Source organism: Cervus canadensis, chromosome 1 (genome assembly GCF_019320065.1).
Source record: "Cervus canadensis isolate Bull #8, Minnesota chromosome 1, ASM1932006v1, whole genome shotgun sequence".
NCBI lineage: Eukaryota > Metazoa > Chordata > Mammalia > Artiodactyla > Cervidae > Cervus > Cervus canadensis.
In genome coordinates, this window is record NC_057386.1 from 33,505,227 (window position 1) to 33,525,036 (window position 19,810).

A 19,810-nucleotide genomic window follows, 5' to 3' on the forward strand; every position below is an offset into this window, starting at 1 on the left:
AGAGGCGGGGGTGGGGAGGCTGCGGTCCGGGTCTCAGCCCGTCTTGGAGTGCCTCCACACGACAGGATGCACATCTCATACAGTAACTTTATATACGGATCTCTATATATACATTTAGTACAACAGACCTTCAGTTTCTTCTCCCTGCCCCTGCTTTTTCAAACATATACAAAAATATCTGAAGGCTCCTCCCAGCCCAGTGTTCACAGGCAGCCTTTCAAATCCCTCTTGCCCTTAGTTGGTCAAAAGCCTGTGGGATAATACCCTCCCAGGATGGGAGAGGAGGGAAGAGCTGGGGCCCCCACCTGGCAGCCTTGGGAGCAGCGGGGGTGGAGCCCAGAACCCTGAGTCTAGAGGGGAGCCCACTGTCCCTTCCTCTCACCATGGATGGACGTGTGTTCCCTCTCGCCCTGGAAGGCTGAGCAAGAGGACTGAGCCTGCCATATGACAAGTGAGATTAGATCTTAGGAAGGGGGGTGTGTCCTTTGCCCTGGAGGGGACAGACAGACCCCCTCCCCTTTCACCCAGAGTCTGTGGCAAGAATTCCGAGGAAGTGCCAGAGAGGGAGAAGTCCAAGGTGGCAGGAACTGGATCTCTCTTCTCCTGTCCTGCTCTCGGCTTTGGTTCACCCCCACCCGAAAGTCAGTCCTAGAGTCTCTCCTCCCTGTAAACCCCCTTCACTAGCCAGGGCACAAGTATTCTGGAGCTGAGGCGGGGTGGGGATGGCTACTGAAGAAGGAGGGGATGGAGGGGAGACTGACCCACCCCACAGCCACTGCCTAACCACAATACAAATAATCGAAGAGGTCACACGAGGGGAATGAGGGGGTGCTCAGACCACCCTTCCCTCCAGCTTCCCAATCCCACCAGGCTGCAGGGGTTTTCTCCGCCCTGGAAGTAATGGGGGAGAGAGGGTTAAAGTGCTGCAGAGGAAAGGAGGGAGGTCTCTGGGCAAGTGGAGAGAACTGGCTCTCCTACTCCTGTGTGGCCCCTCAGTCATTCTCATCTGGCCCTAAGTACTCCAGTTCTGTGCTGGGTTTCACTTCCTGCTCCAGAAGAGAAGGTGTCCGGCGGAAGACGGCTGAGATCTGGTCAAACGTCCTGCCACGGGTTTCAGGCACTTTTAAGAAGGTGAAGATGAAGAAGCCAAGCAGGAGGACCGCGAATAGAAGAAAGACGTAGGGACCCATAGCATCCTGGGACAAATGGAGAAAGAGGTGTTGACAGAGGGGAGGGAACGGGTGGCTTTGGGCAAGCCAAGACTAAAGGACTGGCTTGGGGCCAAAGGTCCTCACAGGGAACTGGGACACTGCACGAAGCAGGTTGCTCCTTGGTGGGCAATGGAAATTACCAGGAGAATTTAGTGAAAAGAGAATTCTCTGAACCCCATCTCTCCTGGTTTTTCCCTCTTTTACCATCCTGAGTTACTGCACTCAGTGGATTCCTGGCCATTTGCACTATTAATATGAAGTTTGTAATTTTATTCCTAAGTAAGTTATGCCACTAGTTGGCTTTGAAGACAGCTCTGTTATTTTCCATCTAGCTCAGTTCCCTTCTTTGCTTTGATTCTGGTGGAGCAGGTGGTCTTCAGGACCCACGTGGCCCACTAAAGTGATCCCCCGACCAGCAGTCTGTGGGCGAGGCAGGGTGGGGGGGATGCTGAGTGGAAAGTATCTGGGCTAGTGATGCGTTGCCCTCCTCTGGCTGACGGTGTGGGAGATGGGGGCGGGGGCAGGGGACCTACCGCCACATACTGGAAACCCATGCCAATGATGAAGTTGCACGTCCAGTTGGAGAACCCAGCCACTGCCATGGCCGCTGGGCGGGGTCCCTGGCTGAAGAGCTCAGCCACGATGAACCAGGGGATGGGGCCAGGGCCAATCTCAAAGAAGGCCACGAAGCCAAAGATGGCCACAATGGAGACATAGCTCATGGCTGGAACCCGCTCCTGGGGGCCGGGCAGGGAGGGTGGAGAAATCAGGTCAGGTCTTTCAGGATCTTCCTTTGCCCTCCACCCAGGAAACTGGCATCGACCCCTACCAGCCATTCACAGGCAGGGGACCTGCCACCTAGGTTGCAACAAGCCTTCAAGCATTTGACATTCAGCTGGCTGCCCTGTGATGATTCAGGGCAGAGGGAACATATGGTCTCTCAGCTCTTATGTCGATTCCCCCATGATTCTAGAGCTGGGTTCGTAGGAATTACTGTCCCTGAGGTTTGACAGGGGCTCTCCCCACTGGCTGCCAGGCTAATGCTACAGTGTCCTTCTAGAGCAGGAGGAAGTGCATGCAGCCTGGGTCCCTTGGGGGCATGGTCTTGGCACATGGCCTGGGCCCAGCGTCAAAGGCGTGTATGTTGAGGAATGACCCTGGCTGTCCTCAGAGCCCCTTGGGGCAGTTCCCTGGGGTTTGGAGGCTGGTCCCCCTCCGTCTCCTCAGGCCTCACCAGCAGAAGCAGAGCCACAGTCATCAAAATGGCGCAGCCACACATGCCTGCCAGGCCCAGGAGATGGAGGGTCCGGCGCCCAGCCCGTTCCACCAAGAACACCTGCAGAGAGAGTCAGGGCTTGCCAGGGGCCTTCAGAGCTTGGGATGTGGGAGGGGTTGGATGGGTGGGTCAGCCAAAGGTTGGACCTTTGAGACACCCAGGTATGTAATGGTGGGGACCCTTCCAGAGGCCAGCAGTTACCGAGACCAAGGTGAAGACTGTGTTGACCACGCCGGCTCCGATGGTGGCATAGGCTGGTTTCTCTACCCCCGCTGACTCAAAGATGCTGGTTGAATAATAGAAAACCTAGAGGTGGGCCAGAAGAAAAGGTGATGACAAGGATGTTCCTTCCTCCCTTGAAGCCACACCAAGCTGGACTAACCCTGAATTTTAACAAAGCGGGGGCTTGCTCCCTTCATTCCTCTGGGGCTGTACCCTAACCCTGCCCCTCCTGGAGATGGCTGCATCCACACTGCACTGATGCCCGTACCGCATTGATGCCTGACAGCTGCTGGCTCAGCTGCAGCACAATGGCGATGACGAGGGGCTGCCGGTGGGTGTGGCTGCCCAGAAGCTGGAGCAAGGACAAGGGCCGCTCACGCTCCAACTTCCGCTTCTCCTCCTTCAGCTCAGCCAACACCTCAGACACGTCGGCCCAGCCCGTCAGGCGCTTCAGACCTGGAGGTGAGGGGGGTCAGGCCTGAGAGGGCAGGCAGAGGGCCTGGGAGAGGCACAAGTGCCTGCAGGATGGTGCGGGAGCTCACTCTTTCTGGCGGGCCCCTCCAGGTTCCGGATGATGTAGAGGTAGCGGGGGCTTTCTGGGCAGAGGGGCAGCAAGACCATCTGCAGGAGGGCAGGCAGCACAGTGATGCCCAGGAGGAGTGGCCATAAGGTGGCCGTGCCCAGCATGGACTCCAAGCCTAGCACCTGTGAAAGAAAGCAGGGAAGAAGGACAGGATGTTCAGCCTGTACCCAGAACCCCAACCCCCTGCCCAGCCTCCCAGGAGGCCAGGCCCAGTCACCTGGGCGATTAGGATGCCAGTGACGATGGCCAGTTGATTGAGGGTCCCCAGGGCGCCCCGCAGGTGAGTAGGGGCGATCTCCCCCACGTACATGGGCACCAGTCCCGACGTCAGCCCTGAGCAGAGGGAAGAAGAGAGCTTCTCAGGGCAGCTGCCCACCCACCCCCATCACCATCCCCAAGGCCAGGGTTAGTGAAGGAGAGCAAGGCCCTGGGCAGGGCCACAGTGCCCGTGGGTACCTGAGTAGGCGCCAATGAAGAACCGTCCAAGAATGAGCATCTCGTAGGAGGCAGCTGCCTTGGCCAGGCCCATGAGGGTGCCCCCCAGCACTGCCAGGGCGTTGTTGAACAGCATGGCCCTCTTCCTGGCAGACAGAGAGTGGGGCTGTGAGTCCAGGAACCCGTGTTCTGGCTCCCTTCCTGTCCCTCCACCCTCACTCTCCAGCCCCATACCTTCCCAGCCACTGAGAGATGATGCCAATCAGGAAGGATGAGATCATGCCACCCACAGAGAAGATGGCCACGGAGAGAGCCCAGAGGGTGGTGAGGGTGCCTGGTGGGATGGAGCCGGGTCCCTCAGGCCCCTGCCTCCCCAGCCAGGTGTCATTGTAGCTCTGTTCAATCACCTGGGGGCACAGCAAAGGAGTGATTGGCTGCTAGACTCTTCCCTCTCTGCTCACCCCACTACCTTGTCTGAGCACCCCACTCTGCCAACTGTAGCCCCTCACCTTCTGGGGGGCATTGATGACCCCAATGTTGTAGCCAAACTGCAGGGATCCAAGAACAGCGGAGAATACGGCAAGGACCAAGGTCCCAGTGACTCGCTGCCGAGGGGGTTCCCCATCCTGGGCAGGCAGAAGCATAGAGGAGGCATGTCACATGGAACTGTGGCATCTTTCCTTCCTTCAGGGGCCCAGGCCCAGTAGGAGCCTAAAGATGCTGGGTTTCATCCAACATGTGGGATGAGGGAAAGTGGACCATATTAGGAATCAATCGAAGATCTCGGTGTAAACAAGAGCAGGAAGAACCCAAGAGTACCAGGGCATGAAGGAGAAACTGATGTTTGAGTCCAGCAAGCAGAGAAACGTTTGAGAACCTGGGTCTCACAATTCCTCTCTGCCCTTGGGACAGGCTTGGCATTAAGAGACCCCCGTTCAGATTTGTGTGACCTTAGGTAAGTCACTTCCTCACTTTGAACTGAAGAGATAGGGGTGATGTTGCTTGTCAAGTGAAAGTGTGAAAATAAAAACTGAATGTTGAGTGTCCCCAACAGTGCTGCTTTTATAAGGTAACAAGTGTGTTAGCATCATCAGTCTCTGTCCTCTTCTCTTCCATCTACGGGTTCTCTCCGCGGGCTCCTGGAAGCCCCCAATAGGCTCAAGAAGGACAATTCCAAAAAGGACAACGCGGTCATTCCTCCTGGCTTATGGCCTTCTCTGTCTCCGCCCCGGCCTCCCTTCCCCCTCCAAGCTGCGACAAAGGGCAGGGGGCCATGCTGGCTTTTGCCTGAGCGAGCCTTGCGCAGGGGATGGGGGCGGGAAGGTGGTGTGAGGGGCGGTAGCCTTGGTGGCTGACCGCTGGCGGCACAGACTGTCTCCAAAAGGAAACCTGAGCTGGGGGAGGGAGGGCTGACACTCCCCTCTACCCCTCCACCAACCGTAGGGCCGAGGGAAAGTTCAGCGTCCTGGAGGACTGCCAAGAGTGGGGGTGGGGGTGGACCTACGGAGCACCCCCGGTCTTCGAAAAACTGCGGGCGGGCGAGCCGGGACAGACGGACAGCTCCTGGAGGGCAAGACTCGCCTGAATCTGCTTTCTTGAGGGCAGGAAGTCCTCGATCCCGGCGCAAAGCGCCGCGAGCTAGAGAAGAGGGCGAACCCAGGACGCGCAGAATCCAGCTGTGGTTCTTGCCCACAATGATCCCCCAGACTCATTCTGCCTCTTGGAGTGACTGGAATCTGACAGTCACGGGTTGTCCTGCTCGGGTATAAATAGCCAGTCCCCCACCCCACCCCCTGCGCCTGCGCAAGGACCGCCCCCTAGCTGACCCCAACCGCGACCCCAGCCCGAGAAAAGCGGGACCCTTGTCCCCGTCCCGCCCCCTCATGCTAAATCCTACTTCAGAGCCGATCTGTTGGAAGCCCGACGGCATCTTGTCTTAGAAACTGGAGACGCAGGAGCTGCAGTAGACGAGAGGAAGGCGACTGGGGGGTCTGCGACCCCAGCCTGGTGGGCGGAGGACGCGAGGGCGATGGGGGTCCCGGAGTGTTGTGAGGAGGGCGAGTCTGGCGGGACCCACAGCTACAAGCCCAGGAGCCAGACAGCAGCTCCCAGGCATCTGGCGAAGCTTGGCTGGGGGGAAAAGACCCGAAGAGCAGCCCCCGCAGCCCCTAGGGCCACGCCTTTCACGGCACCCATTGGCCAGGAGCCCGCACACCCCAGCAGGCCACGCCCCTCCCTGAGCCTGGGGCTGAGAGTTTGGCACCGGCTGCGGGGTAAGCCAGGGAGGACACGCCCCTCAGCGTGCCCGGGAGACACGCCCCTCGGGTTTCCGCCAGCCTGCCGCCGGGAAGTTTTGAGAACAGGGTCCTGGGAAACCTGGAGGCCCTGTTCCCCTTCATGTGAAGTCTCCGCCCACCGGCCGAGGTTCGGGGCTAAAGAAGCGACTTCCACGGGATGGGAGGGGACAGGCCAGGTACACTTGCCCAGGAGAGAACTAGGGCGGCCGGAGACTGAGCGCTAGCCGGCGCGCGGGGTGGGTGCAGAGCAATGGCCTGGAGTAACCCACAGCAGTTATTTTTAGCTCCCACGTTGGGAGACGCCAAATGTCAGGTCCCGGGTGTCCCAGCCTGTCCAGGGCGGGGGAGGACAGGGAGATGGAGCCTTAAAGGATCCGCGACAGGCTTCCCACGCGGAGATGACCCGGGGCACAGGAAATTCCGTTCCTAGCGGCTCAGGTGTCTGTCCTCGGGGGTCGTCTTTCCATGCATCCGTGCTCGGAGCCCTGCCTCTCTGGCCCTTCTCCTACACCCATTCCCCACGTTGGTTCCTGGAGGTGGCCGGAGGGACTGGTGGTCACACCAACCACGTCACCAGCCCTGAGGTGCCTGAGCCGCCAAGAATGTGCTGGCCGCGTGAAAGAGTTGGACACGCTTTCTGGAGGTCGCTCCAGGTTTGAATGCCCAGCGAGGAGGGCGCGACCTAGAGTTGGCAAGTCCCCGGAGCAGCAGCAGGACGCTCTGCACAAAGACAGCGCGCGCTGCGAAGAACCGGACTCAGAAGCACGGGGCTCTAGTGCCACCTGGAGGGAGAGCGCGGATCCTCAGCGGATCGGGCCGGGGTGGTCTGCGGCCCACTGTCCCCCCTCATTCCACATCTTTAAGGCTTCCATTACTTCCAGCCCAGGCCTCTCTCTGGAGCTTCAGATTCGAGTTGTTCAGCTGCCGCCTGGGTGGGCAATTCACATGATCAGCATGTTCAAACCTGCTCCTCCGGCTAACTTCCTCATCACAGTGAACGGTCCTGTTAGCCAGCCTGTCACTCCTATCAGAAAGAGGAAGTCATGCTTGGTTCCTCCTCTCCTGCACCCCCCACCTTTATCCAGTTATCAGCATTGGTGTTTTGACCTCCTAAACCCTCATATTAATCTGATTTTTTCCCACCTGTACTGTGGCCAGTTTAGTTCAGACAGCCATCACCCTGCCTGATCTTCCTGCTCCTCTTCCCCTACAGGGAGGGGCAGAGTACAATTCAAAAAGAGTTCAACCTCCTCACTCTCCCCTCAGAAGTCTCTGTTGCCCACTGTCAAGTTCTAACCCCCTCTCGGAGTGAACAAAACCTCTTGCCTTTCCTCCTATCTCTGCCTCACATTCTATCCCCTCCCCTCAAGTTTTAGTCAATTCCTAGCTATTTCTTGTATCCAGAACACATCGCACTGTTTCACCCCTTGGTGGCTACTAATCCCTTAGTCTGGAATACCAGAGGACTCCCATTTGTCCTCTGAAAAACTCTTCCCCCTTACCCCCCCCCCCCCTGAGATACCTTCCTTGGCTTTGCTCCAGAAGACCATGTGTCCCCAGTATAGTAAGTACATGGTCATAATTTCTTCTCTGCACATTAACCCTGAGGACAGATAATCATCTTGTTTACCTCTGTATCCTCAACACTCAGCCCACCCAGGGTGAGCACTCAATATTTATTTGTTGAATGAATGAAATGAGGGTCTGCTCCTGATGGTCAGGAATATGGACTGGGGAGCAGTCATGAATGGGGGAACCCTTTGGTAAATGGCTCCACATACCTGACCAAGGGGAACTAAAGTAGAAGAACTAAAGTCTGCTAGTTGAGAACAAATTGTTTATGAATAAAAAGGAGCAGAAGTGATTGTTGGAAGTTGAGAAGGAAGGTAATTGGGAAGGTAAAAGGAAAACCAGGGATGCTGGAATGCCATGAAGGGAAGAGGGCAGGGAGAGAGGGAAAGCTGAGAAAGGTGCCAAGAGGAAAGAAGGGAGCTGGAGGGAGGCACAGGTGGGAGGCAGATGATAAGTCAGGGTAGCAGATAGCGTGCAGGCCTTGGGGTCTCTCCTGGTACTCGGGTCAAGGAACTTTCTCAGTCTCATTCAGATGCTTTGTTCTGATGCTTCTAGGAGTTTAAGCCCCAGGGAAAGTAGAATCAAGGAAAGCAAGTCAGATCTAGATAAAGAAGATAAAAAGAAGGGAAAAAGTGATGGGGAGTAGAAGAGACAATGGGAATAAGGAGAGTCAGGAGGGAGGGAGAGAAATGGCTGGGAAGGTGGGAGAAAGAGACTAAATGAGAGAGGATGGAAAGGGAAGAAATGAGACACAGGACACAGTGGGCATTTAGCATTGGAGCATGTGTGTGTTCATCTTGCTTAGAAATTTATCGTTGGCTCATTTGATCTCAGAACCAGTTGTAGCCCTTCCTAAGCTCTGCCCAATGACATGGGGAGCTGATCCCTTCAGGCTTTTGTTTTCAAATTCCCATATTCACTGTCTTCTGACTGGATGTAGCCCATAGGAGGTGAGAGATTGGAGGGCAGGAGAAAGACAGGATGTTTCTTCACTCTCTCTGCCTCCAGCTCCTACTCTTCAGGCCCACTTCACTTTCAGCTTCTAGAGGGAAACCTTAGACCCCTGAGCTCTAGCAATGCCATCTCCTCCCTTTGTCTCCTCCCTTTGTTTTTGTCAATATATGAGGGTCTCAGGTACAGAGGATTGAATTAATGGCACAGTTCTTGGTACATGATCCACACTGATCAATGTCTTATCTTGTATTTATTTAAAAAATTATCCTTTTTTAAATTTCCATATCCATTTCTCATTTGTCTTCTCTCAAAAACCCACCATCCCAATGCATTTAAGGCTCCCTTTTGTTGTACTCTTGCAAAATATGAATTGTTTTATGTGCAGGTGGCTCAGTGGTAAAGAATCTGCCTACCAATGTAGGAGATGCAAGAGATGTGAGTTGGATTCCTGGGTTGGGAAGATCCTCTAGAGAAAGTAATGGCAACCCACTCCAGTATCTTGCCTGGGAAATCCCAAGGACAGAGGAGCCTGGAGGGCTACAGTCCATAGGGTGGTAAAGAGTCAGACACAACTGAGCACAACCCAGTACACAACATCTGTTTATATCTTTCAATCTGATCTTACTTATTTTCAGTAAGCACTATGTTTTGAAAACCCATTCATGTTCTGTGATTATCCAAGTGATGGTTTCATAATTATTTTATCGCATTATTTATTGATTCATTGCATAATGTACCATTGCCTAATGCTCCACAATGCCAGTCATCCCATTGATAAGCACCCATATCACCGCCACTTCCCAACCACGACAAATAATGTGGCAGTGAACATGGAGCTATGTCTCTGCCTCTGCCTATGTCTTTGTCTTTGTTTATATCTATCTCCATGAGCAGAATTGCTGAGTCATAGGGTATGCTGCTGCTGCTAAGTCACTTCAGTCACGTCCGACTCTGTGCGACCCCATAGACGGCAGCCCACCAGGCTCCCCCATCCCTGGGATTCTCCAGGCAAGAACACTAGAGTGGGTTGCCATTTCCTTCTCCAGCGCATGAAAGTGAAAAGTGAAAGTGAAGTCACTCAGTCGTGTCTCTTAGCGACCCCATGGACTGCAGCCTACCAGGCTCCTCTGTCCATGGGATTTTCCAGACAAGAGTACTGGAGTGGGGTGCCATTGCCTTCTCCGGAGTCATAGGTTATGCTTCTACCTAATTTGACTAAGAACTACCGGCTTTCTTTTGAGAATGACTATCACAGTCTCCACTTGCATCAGCAGTTCCGGAGAGTTCTGCTACTACCACACCACCCTCTTAGGCAGCAGCCACCCAGAAGCAGCTGAGTGAAGAGTATGGACTCTGGGCCTGAATTGCCTGAGTTTGAGTCCCAGCTCTGAGAGTTAATAACTTTGCGCCCTTGGGAAAGTTACCTAAGCTCTTTGTGCCTTGTTTACCTCATCTGTAAAATGAGTAGGGAAATAATAATAGTATCCACATCTTAGGGTTTTAATGAAGGTGAATACTGTAATACTCATATAGTGCTTAGAAAAGACAGAAATAGATACAGTTTATTGTTTTTGTTTGGTTTTTGAAAAGCTCTATTGAGAAAGAATTGACAAACAATAAACTGTACATATTTAAAATGTACAGTTTGGTAAGGCAAAAGATTTTTTCTTGGGACTTCCCTGGTGGTCCAGTGGTTAAGACTGCCTGCTCCCAATGCAGGGGGCCCAGGTTCCATCCCTGGTTGGGGAACTAGATCCCACATGCTGCAACTGAGACCTGATGCAGCCAAATAAATAAATAAATTAAGATTTTATCTTGAGGTGTTATTGACATGTAACTTTAATTTCAGGTGTACAACACAGTGATATATGTATATACTGCAAAATGATTACCACAATACATCTAGTTAACAGCTGATATTTGATGTTTTGACATATGTATACACCTCTGAAACTGTCCCCAGAATCAAGATAATAAATACACCCATCACCCTCAGTGTTTCCTTGTACCTCTTTGTAATTCCTCCCGTCAGCCCCTAGGCAACCACTGATCTGATTTCGGTCATGAGGGACTAGTTTGCATTTTTTAGAATTTTATGCAAATAGAATCACACAGAAGGTACTCCTTTTGTCTGGACTTCTTTACTTCCCATAATTATTTTGAGATTCATGTATGTTGTTGCATGTATTGTGAGTTTATCCTTTTTTATTGTGAAATATTATTGATTTGATTATCAATAGTAATCAGTTAGACTGTCCATAATCTGTTGGTGGATATTTGCATTATTTCCAGTTTGGGGCTGTTACAAATAAAGCTGCCACGAACATTTACGTACAAGTCTTCATATAGACGTGTACTTTCATTTCTCTTGGAAAATACCTAAGAGTAGGATGGGTGGGTTATATGATAGGTGTGTGTGTGTGTAACTTCTTCTTCTTCTTCTTCTTTTTTTTTTTTTTTTTAGTAAATCAGGTTTTACTGCTCACAGGGTCATTTCTAAGTTGCAAACCATCTGTACCTGTATTCCGCCATTCAATCTGGGCTGCCACCGTCAGACAGACAACAAGTGCCAGGACACTGTTTTTCTTGCATCTTTGGGAAACTTTAGCAACAGACAGTAGTGTGTGACTTTTTATGAATTGGCCAAATTGTTTTCTAAAGTGGTTGTCCCACTTTACATGCCCACCCACAATATCTAAAAGTTCCAGTTCCTCCACACACCAGCACTTCAGATGGCCAGTCTTTTAAAATCCAGAATTGGACTATGAAGTGAGTGAAAATTGCTCAGTCGCGTCCAGCTCTTTGCGACCCCATGGACTATATAGTCCATGGAATTCTCCAGGAGAGAATACTGGAGTGGGTAGCTATTCCCTTCTCCAGAGGATCCATCAGAATGGGCTATATGAGACTTTACATAAATGAGAATTTGTTTGTCAATTTTTGTCAGTTCAGTAGGTGAAAGGTGATATTGTACTTCAGTTTTCTCTGATTACTTATGTCTTGGAGCATCCCTTTAAACTCTTGTTAGCATTTTGGCTTTCTATTTTTTGGCAAATCCCCTCTACATATTCTTTGCCCATTTTTCTCTTGGAATATTTTTACTGTTGATTGGCAAGACATTTAAACAAATAATATTAGTTCTTTGTCATATTTGGATATTGCAAATATTTTCTCTTGTTCTATCATCTGCCTGTTAATTTTTCTTTGGTACTTCATTTAGCAGAAATCTTTAAATTTGGTATCATCAAAATGACCAATTTTCCCCTTAGGATTTGTGATTTTGAAATTTTGCATTTGTTCTTTTCCATTTTTGCATCAAAACTTACTTTTTCTTCTAATAACTTTACAGTTTTTAGATTTACATTTTTGTTTGGTTGGTTGGTTGTACCATGGCAGCTGGGATCTTAGTTGCCTGACCAGGGATCGAACCTGCACCTCCTGCATTGGGATCACAGAGTCTTAACCAGTGGACCACCAGGGAAGTCCCCACATTTAGGTCTTTTTCTCTTTTTTATTTCTACCAGTTTATTGCTACCAACCCATCTCCCTCTACCCTCCTCACACGTTCGTGCTCAGTCATGTAACCCAACGGACTGCAGCCTGCCAGGCTCCTCTGTCCATGGACTTTTCCAGGCAAGAATCCTGGAGTGGGTTGCCATTTTCTTCTCCATGTTTAGGCCTTTTTAATCCGTCTAGAGTTCATCCTTGTTTGGGGTGTTAGGGATCCAATATATTTTTCTCATATTGCTGCCACATTTGCCACATGTCCACTTCTGGTCCGGGCTTCCCAGGTGGCAGTAATGGTAAAGAACCCGCCTGCCAATGCAGGAAACATAAGAGACGCAGGTTCGATCTCTGGGTTGGGAAGATCCCCTGGAGAAGGAAATGGCAGAGAGAACTGCCTGGAGAATTCCCTGCAATTCTTGCCTGGAGAATTCCATGGACAGAGGAGCCTGGTGGGCTGCAGTCCACAGGATCGAAAAGGGTTGGACACAACTTAAATGACTTAGCATATAGCACGCACTTCTGATATATATATAAGTACCTCTGTCTCTGGTATTCTGTTCCATTGGTGTATCTCTGTTCTTGCACTAATACTATACGGTTATTGTTGCTGAATGCTTTGTAGCAAGTTTAAATTTCTGGAAGAGCAAGACCCCTCTTGTTACTCTTACTTCTCAGTGAAGACCTAACTATTTGTGTGTATGTGTTTTAATTACTTCAAAAAATTTGAAGGTAAACTTATTAATATCTTTAAAAAAACACCAATTTAATTTTTTTGGGTAATATATCAAATTGTATGTTATTCTGGGGACAACTGATATCTTTATAATGTTAAGTCATCCCATTTAAGAGCATGGACTATTTCTGTATTCATTCATCTTCTATATTCTTTCAGTTCAGTGCAGTCATTCAGTCATGTCCAACTATTTTTGACCTCATGGAGTGCAGCACGCCAGGCTTACCTGTCCATCACCAACTCTTGGAGCTTACTCAAACTCATGTCTATCATGTTGGTGACACCATCCAACCATCTCATCCTCTGTCGTCCCCTTCTCCTCCTGACTTCAATCTTTCCCAGCATCAGAGTCTTTTCCAATGAGTCAGTCCTTCACATCGGGTGGCCAAAGTATTGGAGCTTCAGCTTCAGCATCAGTCCTTCCAATGAATGTTTAGGACTGATTTCCTTTAGGATGGACTGGTTTGATCTCCTTGTAGTCCAAAGGACTCTCAAGAGTCTTCTCCAACACCACAGTTCAAAAGCATCAGCTCTTTGGTGCTCAGCTTTCTTTATAGTCCAACTCTCACATCCATACATGACTACTGGAAAAACCATAACTTTGACTAGATGGACCTAGTAGAGTTAAAATTTTTCTTCCATTGAGGTCTTATGAATACTTGGTTAGTTCCAAGATGTTCTATAATTTTTGCCAGTGTTTGAAAATTGAGTGTTATTTTAAAAATTATATTTTCTAATTAGTTATTGCTGGTATAGTAAAATACTAGTGACTCTCTTTGTGGGTGGATCTTGTGTACAGTAAACTTGCTGAACACCGTGGATAGTTCTGACAGATTCTCTGTTGCTTTTATCTGATTTTCTAGTAGGTGATTATATCATTTGCAAATCAGTTTTATTTTGACCCTTTCAATCTTTGCACAATGTATTTCTTTCTCTTCCTTGTAGTATTGATCAAGCTCATTGTTGTCTTCTTTATGCGTATGTTCTCATCATCATTGTTGTTGACTTCAAAACCTACGAGGGTACTCCATTTACTCATGTCCTCTCAGCCCTCAGTCTCATCTTCAACCATCTGTCTCTTCAGTCCACCTTCAGGCCCCTACCCGTGGCTTTGTTATCTCCAAAAACACCCTCTTCCAATTTCGTGAATTCAACCCTGCCACCTCTGATGATCACCTCCTAGGCTTCTAGATCATCCATTCATGTATCCCCACTTCTCTCACTTTACGGAGACCTCAAAACCATTGACTGGATCAGTATTTCACTATCCACTGACTCCTTTTTATGTTTGCTCTCGTTAATACCCAATTTATAGCAATGATCTAGCACATAATCACCCTCGAGCAAATTAAAATACCTTCTCTATTCTCTGTCTCTTTCTTTCTTTCTTTCTTTTGGCAACACTGCTTGGCTTTTAAGATTCTCAGTTCCTTGACCAGGGGTTGCACCCAGGCCACAGTAGTGAAAGCCTGGAATCCAAACCACTAGGCTACCAGGGAACTCCCCCTTTTCTCTCTTTTTAGCAAAATCCCAACCCTGGCTAATTCCAACCATCCATCTACTTTCTCCTCACACACAACTCTTTACTTGAAGGTTTCTAGAGCAAAAACTCACAGTGATGCTGACTGGTGATACTTTAAATCAGTGGTTCTAGGCTGGGACCAATTTTGCTCATCTCATCACTGGTACATCTGGTGATCTTTGGAGACAATGATTTCTTTTTTTATTTATTTATTTATTTATTGAGGCATAGTTGATTTACAATGTTGTGTTAATTTCTGCTGTACAGCAGTGATTATGTATATATATATATATACTTTTCCATTATGGTTTATGACAGGATATTGAATATGGTTTCCTGTGCTATACAATAGGACCTTGTTTATTCTGGAGACATTTTTGATTGTCACACTGGGGTGTGGGAGAGGATACTGGCATCAAATCAGTGGAAGTCCAGGCTGCTGTTAAATATCCTATGATGCACAGAACCATGCCCCAAACACAATAGTGCTGAGGTGGAGCAATCCTGCTTTAAGTTAATACAAGTCTCAAAGGGACCAGAGAAACATGGTTGTAGCACTTGCTGTTCCCTATGCCTATAATATGGTTCTTCCTGGGTGGCTCATTATTTAACAGTCCCTTCCTAGGTAGGTCTCCCTGACCTTACTCTGGAATGGACCCAACCTCATCACATTACCCTATTTTATTGCCTTGAAAACATGCACCATTTTATGTCTTTATTGCCTGCTTCCTCCCTCTAGAATCTAAGTTACCTGAATGAAGCGTCCTCTTTTTCTTTTTTGACCCCATAGAATGCCATGCAGAACTTCCCCGACCAGGGATTGAACCTGTGCCCCCTGCAGTGGAAACACTGAATCTTAACCACTGGCCCACCAGGAAGTCTGCAGTGTCCTCTTGTTTACAGCTGTGGCCCCAGTGTCAAGCATGGTGCTTGGTACATTATACAGGGACTCAGAAAATATCAAATCAGTAGATGAAAATCATGTTAATTTGCAATTTAGTCATTTATTCATCCACTATTTATTGGGGATAAAATCCAGACACATCTCTTAGAATTTATAGTATAGTGGGGAGACTGACGTTGAGTAAAGAATCACACAAAGTGAATAGCTTCCAGTCATGATAAGAACCTTGAAAGTAAAATACAGGTAGCAGTGACAGCATTCAGCAAGGTGATCTGACTCAGTCCAGGGTGGGGTGCTCAGGCCAGGCCTTCCAGGAGAAGTCATATTTGAGTTGATAGCTAAGGATGAGTCGGTTAGCTGGGTAGAAGGAAGGTTGGGTGGGGGTAGATGAGAAGAGCAGCCAGGCATAGAGAACAGAGCACAGAGGCACTTTGGTGAGAAGGAACACAGTATAGTTCAGGAAGTGTGGCTGACACATGGAGTTTCATAAACCATAGTGTAACATTTATTTGCAAATCCAGTGGAGCAATAGGAGCCAAAGAATGCCGTTGGAATTTTTAAGGATTTTAAACAAGAAGTGATAAGCTAAAAGTTTATTAAAAAAAAAAACAAAAAACTTGTTTCTGGAAAACAGATTTTAGAAGGACAAACAGGGAAGTAGAGAGATTGGTTTGGAGGCGGTTGCAGTGTCCAGGCAAGAGGTGATGGTGGCTTGGTCTGAGATGGTCTCACTGAGCTTGGAGAGGAGCTGGATATATTTAACTAACGAGAAATGTGGATTTTCAGAGCTGGAAGTTACCTTAAAAAAATACAAAACTCACCATTAATCAAAGGTAGAAAAATTAAAATGAATAATAAAGAGTTCCTTAAAGTCTGCATTTTACAGAAAAACAGGTTAATTAGACGACTGTGAAGGGCCATTAATATTTTTATTGAATAAAAGAAAGACAGAAATGTTTGAGAAGGAGCAAAGATGGGAAATACGAGAGACTTGAGGTTAAAAAATGAAACGAGAGAGACAGAGTAAGAAAGGTGTGTGAGCCTGAGAGTTGTCAGGTTGGAGAAGGAAAGACTGAAAGGAAACGACCATGATAGAGCAGGGATGTGCTCTCGGGTAGATGCAAAGAAAGGCTACTGGGTGATGCTGGGCTCCAAGGGGTCTGGAGACAGGGTACACAGGTAGACTAAAAGATGAGGAGTAAAATAGGAAGCGGAAAGGACAGGAAGGGGAGATGATAACAGATGAGGGAGGAATGGGTAAGTGGGGGATGCTTGGTGGGATGGGGCAGAACTCAGGTTGAGTGACAGAAGAAACCTGAGGGTAAGGTGGGGGTCTGAGAACTGACTCAAAGGCCACATTAGAGCCAGATGTTCTGGAGGACGGCACGGTGAGAGGGCGGGAGAGGGCACACAGACAGGCAGGTCCAGGCTCCCGATGAGGGTGAGAAACCAGTGCAGGGCTGGGGGAGGAGGAAGAGGGAAAGGTGGAGGACCGGCTGGAAAAACTCGAAGCGAAGAGAATGGTGGGTGTGGCCAAGACTCTGACCCAGGCCCTACCCCGCTCCCTCCCTTCGCTGGTTTCTTCCTTCTGCGGCAAGGACCCTTGAGGCGGGATGGGACAGTAACTGCGGGGCAGGGGGTGCCAAGGGCCCCCGCCATTAAGTCACGTCCAGCCAAGATCGGAATAGGGGGCGGAGGAGATGGGTGCTGGGGCACCGCGCCTGGAAGCCAGGTGTCTGGTGGAGACGACAGCGGTGAGGGGCGCTAGGCGGTGGCTCTGGCGGTGGAGACTCTAATTAGGCAGCTGAAGTGGGCAGTTCTGAGGAGTCCCCGGAAGGTGGGGTCGGCGAGGAAAGAAGACTGAAGAGAAAAAGAGTAGAACAGAGGGTGGGGGCGAAAGTAGGGCGGGATAAAGAGCGGGCGCACGGAGTAGAAGCCGAGAGTCCCTGCGGGGGGTGGGGGTGGGGAGGCGGAGCCAGGGCTAGCCTGGGGCATCTCTCCCGCTCAGGCTCCGCCGCGTTCCTGGCGCACCTGTCCGGGAGCGGGGAAGGGACGTCCTTCCGCCCGAGGGACCTCCAGTCCGAGGGGCTTCCTCAGAACTCGGGACTCCAGAGAAGACTCCACCTACCCCCTCCAGCGGTCCGAGCCCAGCAAGTGAAGAGGCGTGACGCTGGGGCTCAGGTTTCTTCCTCCTCACCTGAGCCAGGAGGGGTGGGGGCAAGGACTTCCGGCTCAGGTGAGTGTCCCTTCGGTGACGTCATGTCACCCTCGGCCGCCCCTCGGTCCCTCCCCGCCTCGCGCTCCCGGTGCCCGCGGGGGCGCGCCCCCGACGCCCTACTTATACTCAGGTGCGCGGCACCTGTCCGCCCGCACCTGCCCGCTCACCGCTGAGCGACCTCTAGTTCGCCCAGCAGCCTCGGGCCGACAGCCCAGGATACTCTGGGGACTTCCAGCACCCGGGGGCCGCGCCCGTACGGCCCCTCCACCTTTTGTTTGGGAAAAGTCGCCGAGCGCCCGAGGGAACCGCCAGGCCTTCGCGGATCGCTTTTGTCGGTCACCAGTCCTGTTCCCTCTGCCGTGAGACTCTCGCCTTGCCGGAGGGGTCGGTTTGTGTTTACTCCGGAGACCAGATTTGCAAGCAGTCGACCAACTTCTTTTTTGCCTCTTTGGGTGACTTAAAAACTCGTCCGCCCGGCGCCCCCCGTCTATTCTGAGGGCGGAAATGGCCAATTCGGGCCTGCAGCTGCTGGGCTTTTCCATGGCTCTGCTGGGCTGGGTGGGCCTGGTGGCGTGCACCGCCATCCCGCAGTGGCAGATGAGCTCGTACGCGGGCGACAATATCATCACCGCCCAGGCCATGTACAAGGGGCTGTGGATGGACTGCGTCACGCAGAGCACCGGCATGATGAGCTGCAAAATGTACGACTCGGTGCTCGCCCTGTCGGGTAAGACCACGGGACCGACGGGGCGGATGCTCCAGAGGTGAGGTCGCGGGGTGGGTGAGGGGCCGGGCTCGAGGCCCCACGGCCGGACGCGCTGCGTTGCCCCGGAGAGCGGCTGGAGAGGAGGAAGCGGTAGGGCCGAGGTCCTGGGACTGCACGTGCGCGGGCCCGGCTGAGCCCCTTTTCGCCCACGGACGGGCCTCGTCTCGAGGCCGAGCGGCCAGCGACCCGCGGCCCAAGCCGCTCCCGGGAAGCTGAGTCCTAGGGCGCGGCCTTCCCCTCCCCCTTCCCCGACGAGGCCAAGGTCTCCGCCATCTCCCGCCCTTTTCTCGGACAAAAGGCGGCGCGGGCTGGAGGCCGCCGGGGTGGGTTGGGGGCCGCGGGGTCGAACCGAGGGCGGCCGAGGAGCCGCGCCTCCTGTCTGCCCCCTGGGCCGCCGCTTGCGGCTTCTAATCTTATCGGCCGATTAGCCGAGGCCACAAACCGTGGCCTCGATAGTGGGGTCAGAGCTGAGACGAGAGCCGGGACTGCGGGTGGCACCGGGGCTGCAGCCACCGCTACCGGGGCTCAGGTCACCACCTCTGTTTTCCTTCGACGTCCCCTTTCACCCTTCCCCCTCCGCGGGGGCAGTTTCATCGAAACCCTGGCGCCCCGGGCGGATCCTAGAGCCGAGAGGGCGGGGCAGAGCGGGAAGGCCACGGAGTCCGGAGAGGGCGGGATCCGCCGGCTCCGGCCTGGGACTCGGGGTCTGAAGCGGTCCAAGGGCCGCCCCGTCATTTCCATCAAGGATGGCATTCTTACCCCTTTTCCGCAGCGGCCATGCAGGCCACTAGAGCCCTAATGGTGGTGTCCTTGGTGCTGGGCTTCCTGGCCACATTCGTGGCCACGATGGGCATGAAGTGTACAAACTGTGGGGGAGATGACAAAGTGAAGAAGGCCCGGATAGCCATGACGGGAGGCATCATTTTCATCTTGGCAGGTGAGCCACAGGTCCAAGGTGGGGCCAAGGACTCTCTTAACCATCCTGAAGGGATAAGTGTGGACACAGTGTGGGTTTGGCGGGTGGCTCACAGTATCTGAATCCTCGTTTTTTCTCCAGGTCTTGCTGCCTTGATAGCTTGCTCCTGGTACGGCCATCAGATTGTCTCAGATTTCTATAACCCCTTGGTCCCCATGAATGTTAAGTAAGTATGAGAGCCCTACCTCCTAAGGGGTCTGGGGTTGGGAGAGGCAGACCAGGGTTCGTGACCCCAATCCCTTCTCTCCACAGGTATGAGTTTGGTCCTGCCATCTTCATTGGCTGGGCAGGGTCTGCTCTGGTCCTCCTGGGAGGTGCGCTGCTCTCTTGCTCCTGTCCTGGGAGTGAGAGCAAAGCTGGATACCGTGCGCCTCGCTCCTATCCTAAGCCCAACTCTGCCAAGGAGTATGTGTGAGCTGGGATGCCCCTGCCCCAACCTGGCAGCCTACAGGCGCCTCCTTATGAAAGGACCTGGGGCAGAGAGCTCAGCCTGTGGGCAGGGTGCCAAGCAGAAGCCTTCGGTCACTCTAGCCCAGCACACCATGTACAGTTTCCTGGGGGGGGTTGGGTGGGGGGGACAAAAAAGGGAGGGTGTGCTTTTTATACAGTAATAAAAATATGTTTTGGAAAGTAG

At 51.5% G+C, this 19,810-nt stretch overlaps 2 protein-coding genes across 2 annotated transcripts; one reads left to right on the forward strand and one right to left on the reverse strand.

Moving 5' to 3' along the window:
• Positions 1–67: 67 nt before the first annotated feature.
• Positions 68–5,891, reverse strand: SLC2A4 (solute carrier family 2 member 4). The gene is made up of 11 exons (XM_043475962.1): positions 5,625–5,891; positions 4,237–4,353; positions 3,962–4,134; positions 3,749–3,873; positions 3,510–3,625; positions 3,252–3,414; positions 2,978–3,165; positions 2,689–2,793; positions 2,446–2,547; positions 1,745–1,948; positions 68–1,196 (listed from the first exon to the last, which is right to left on the reverse strand). The coding sequence occupies exons 1-11, from the start codon at positions 5,655–5,657 to the stop codon at positions 993–995; spliced, it is 1,530 nt and encodes a 509-aa protein (XP_043331897.1). The 5' UTR covers positions 5,658–5,891; the 3' UTR covers positions 68–992.
• An 11,657-nt stretch (positions 5,892–17,548) lies between these two features.
• Positions 17,549–19,806, forward strand: CLDN7 (claudin 7). Its single transcript, XM_043476035.1, has 4 exons — positions 17,549–18,161; positions 18,973–19,137; positions 19,258–19,342; positions 19,429–19,806. Exons 1-4 carry the CDS (start codon positions 17,939–17,941, stop codon positions 19,589–19,591), a joined length of 636 nt encoding a protein of 211 aa, XP_043331970.1. The 5' UTR covers positions 17,549–17,938; the 3' UTR covers positions 19,592–19,806.
• Positions 19,807–19,810: the final 4 nt, after the last annotated feature.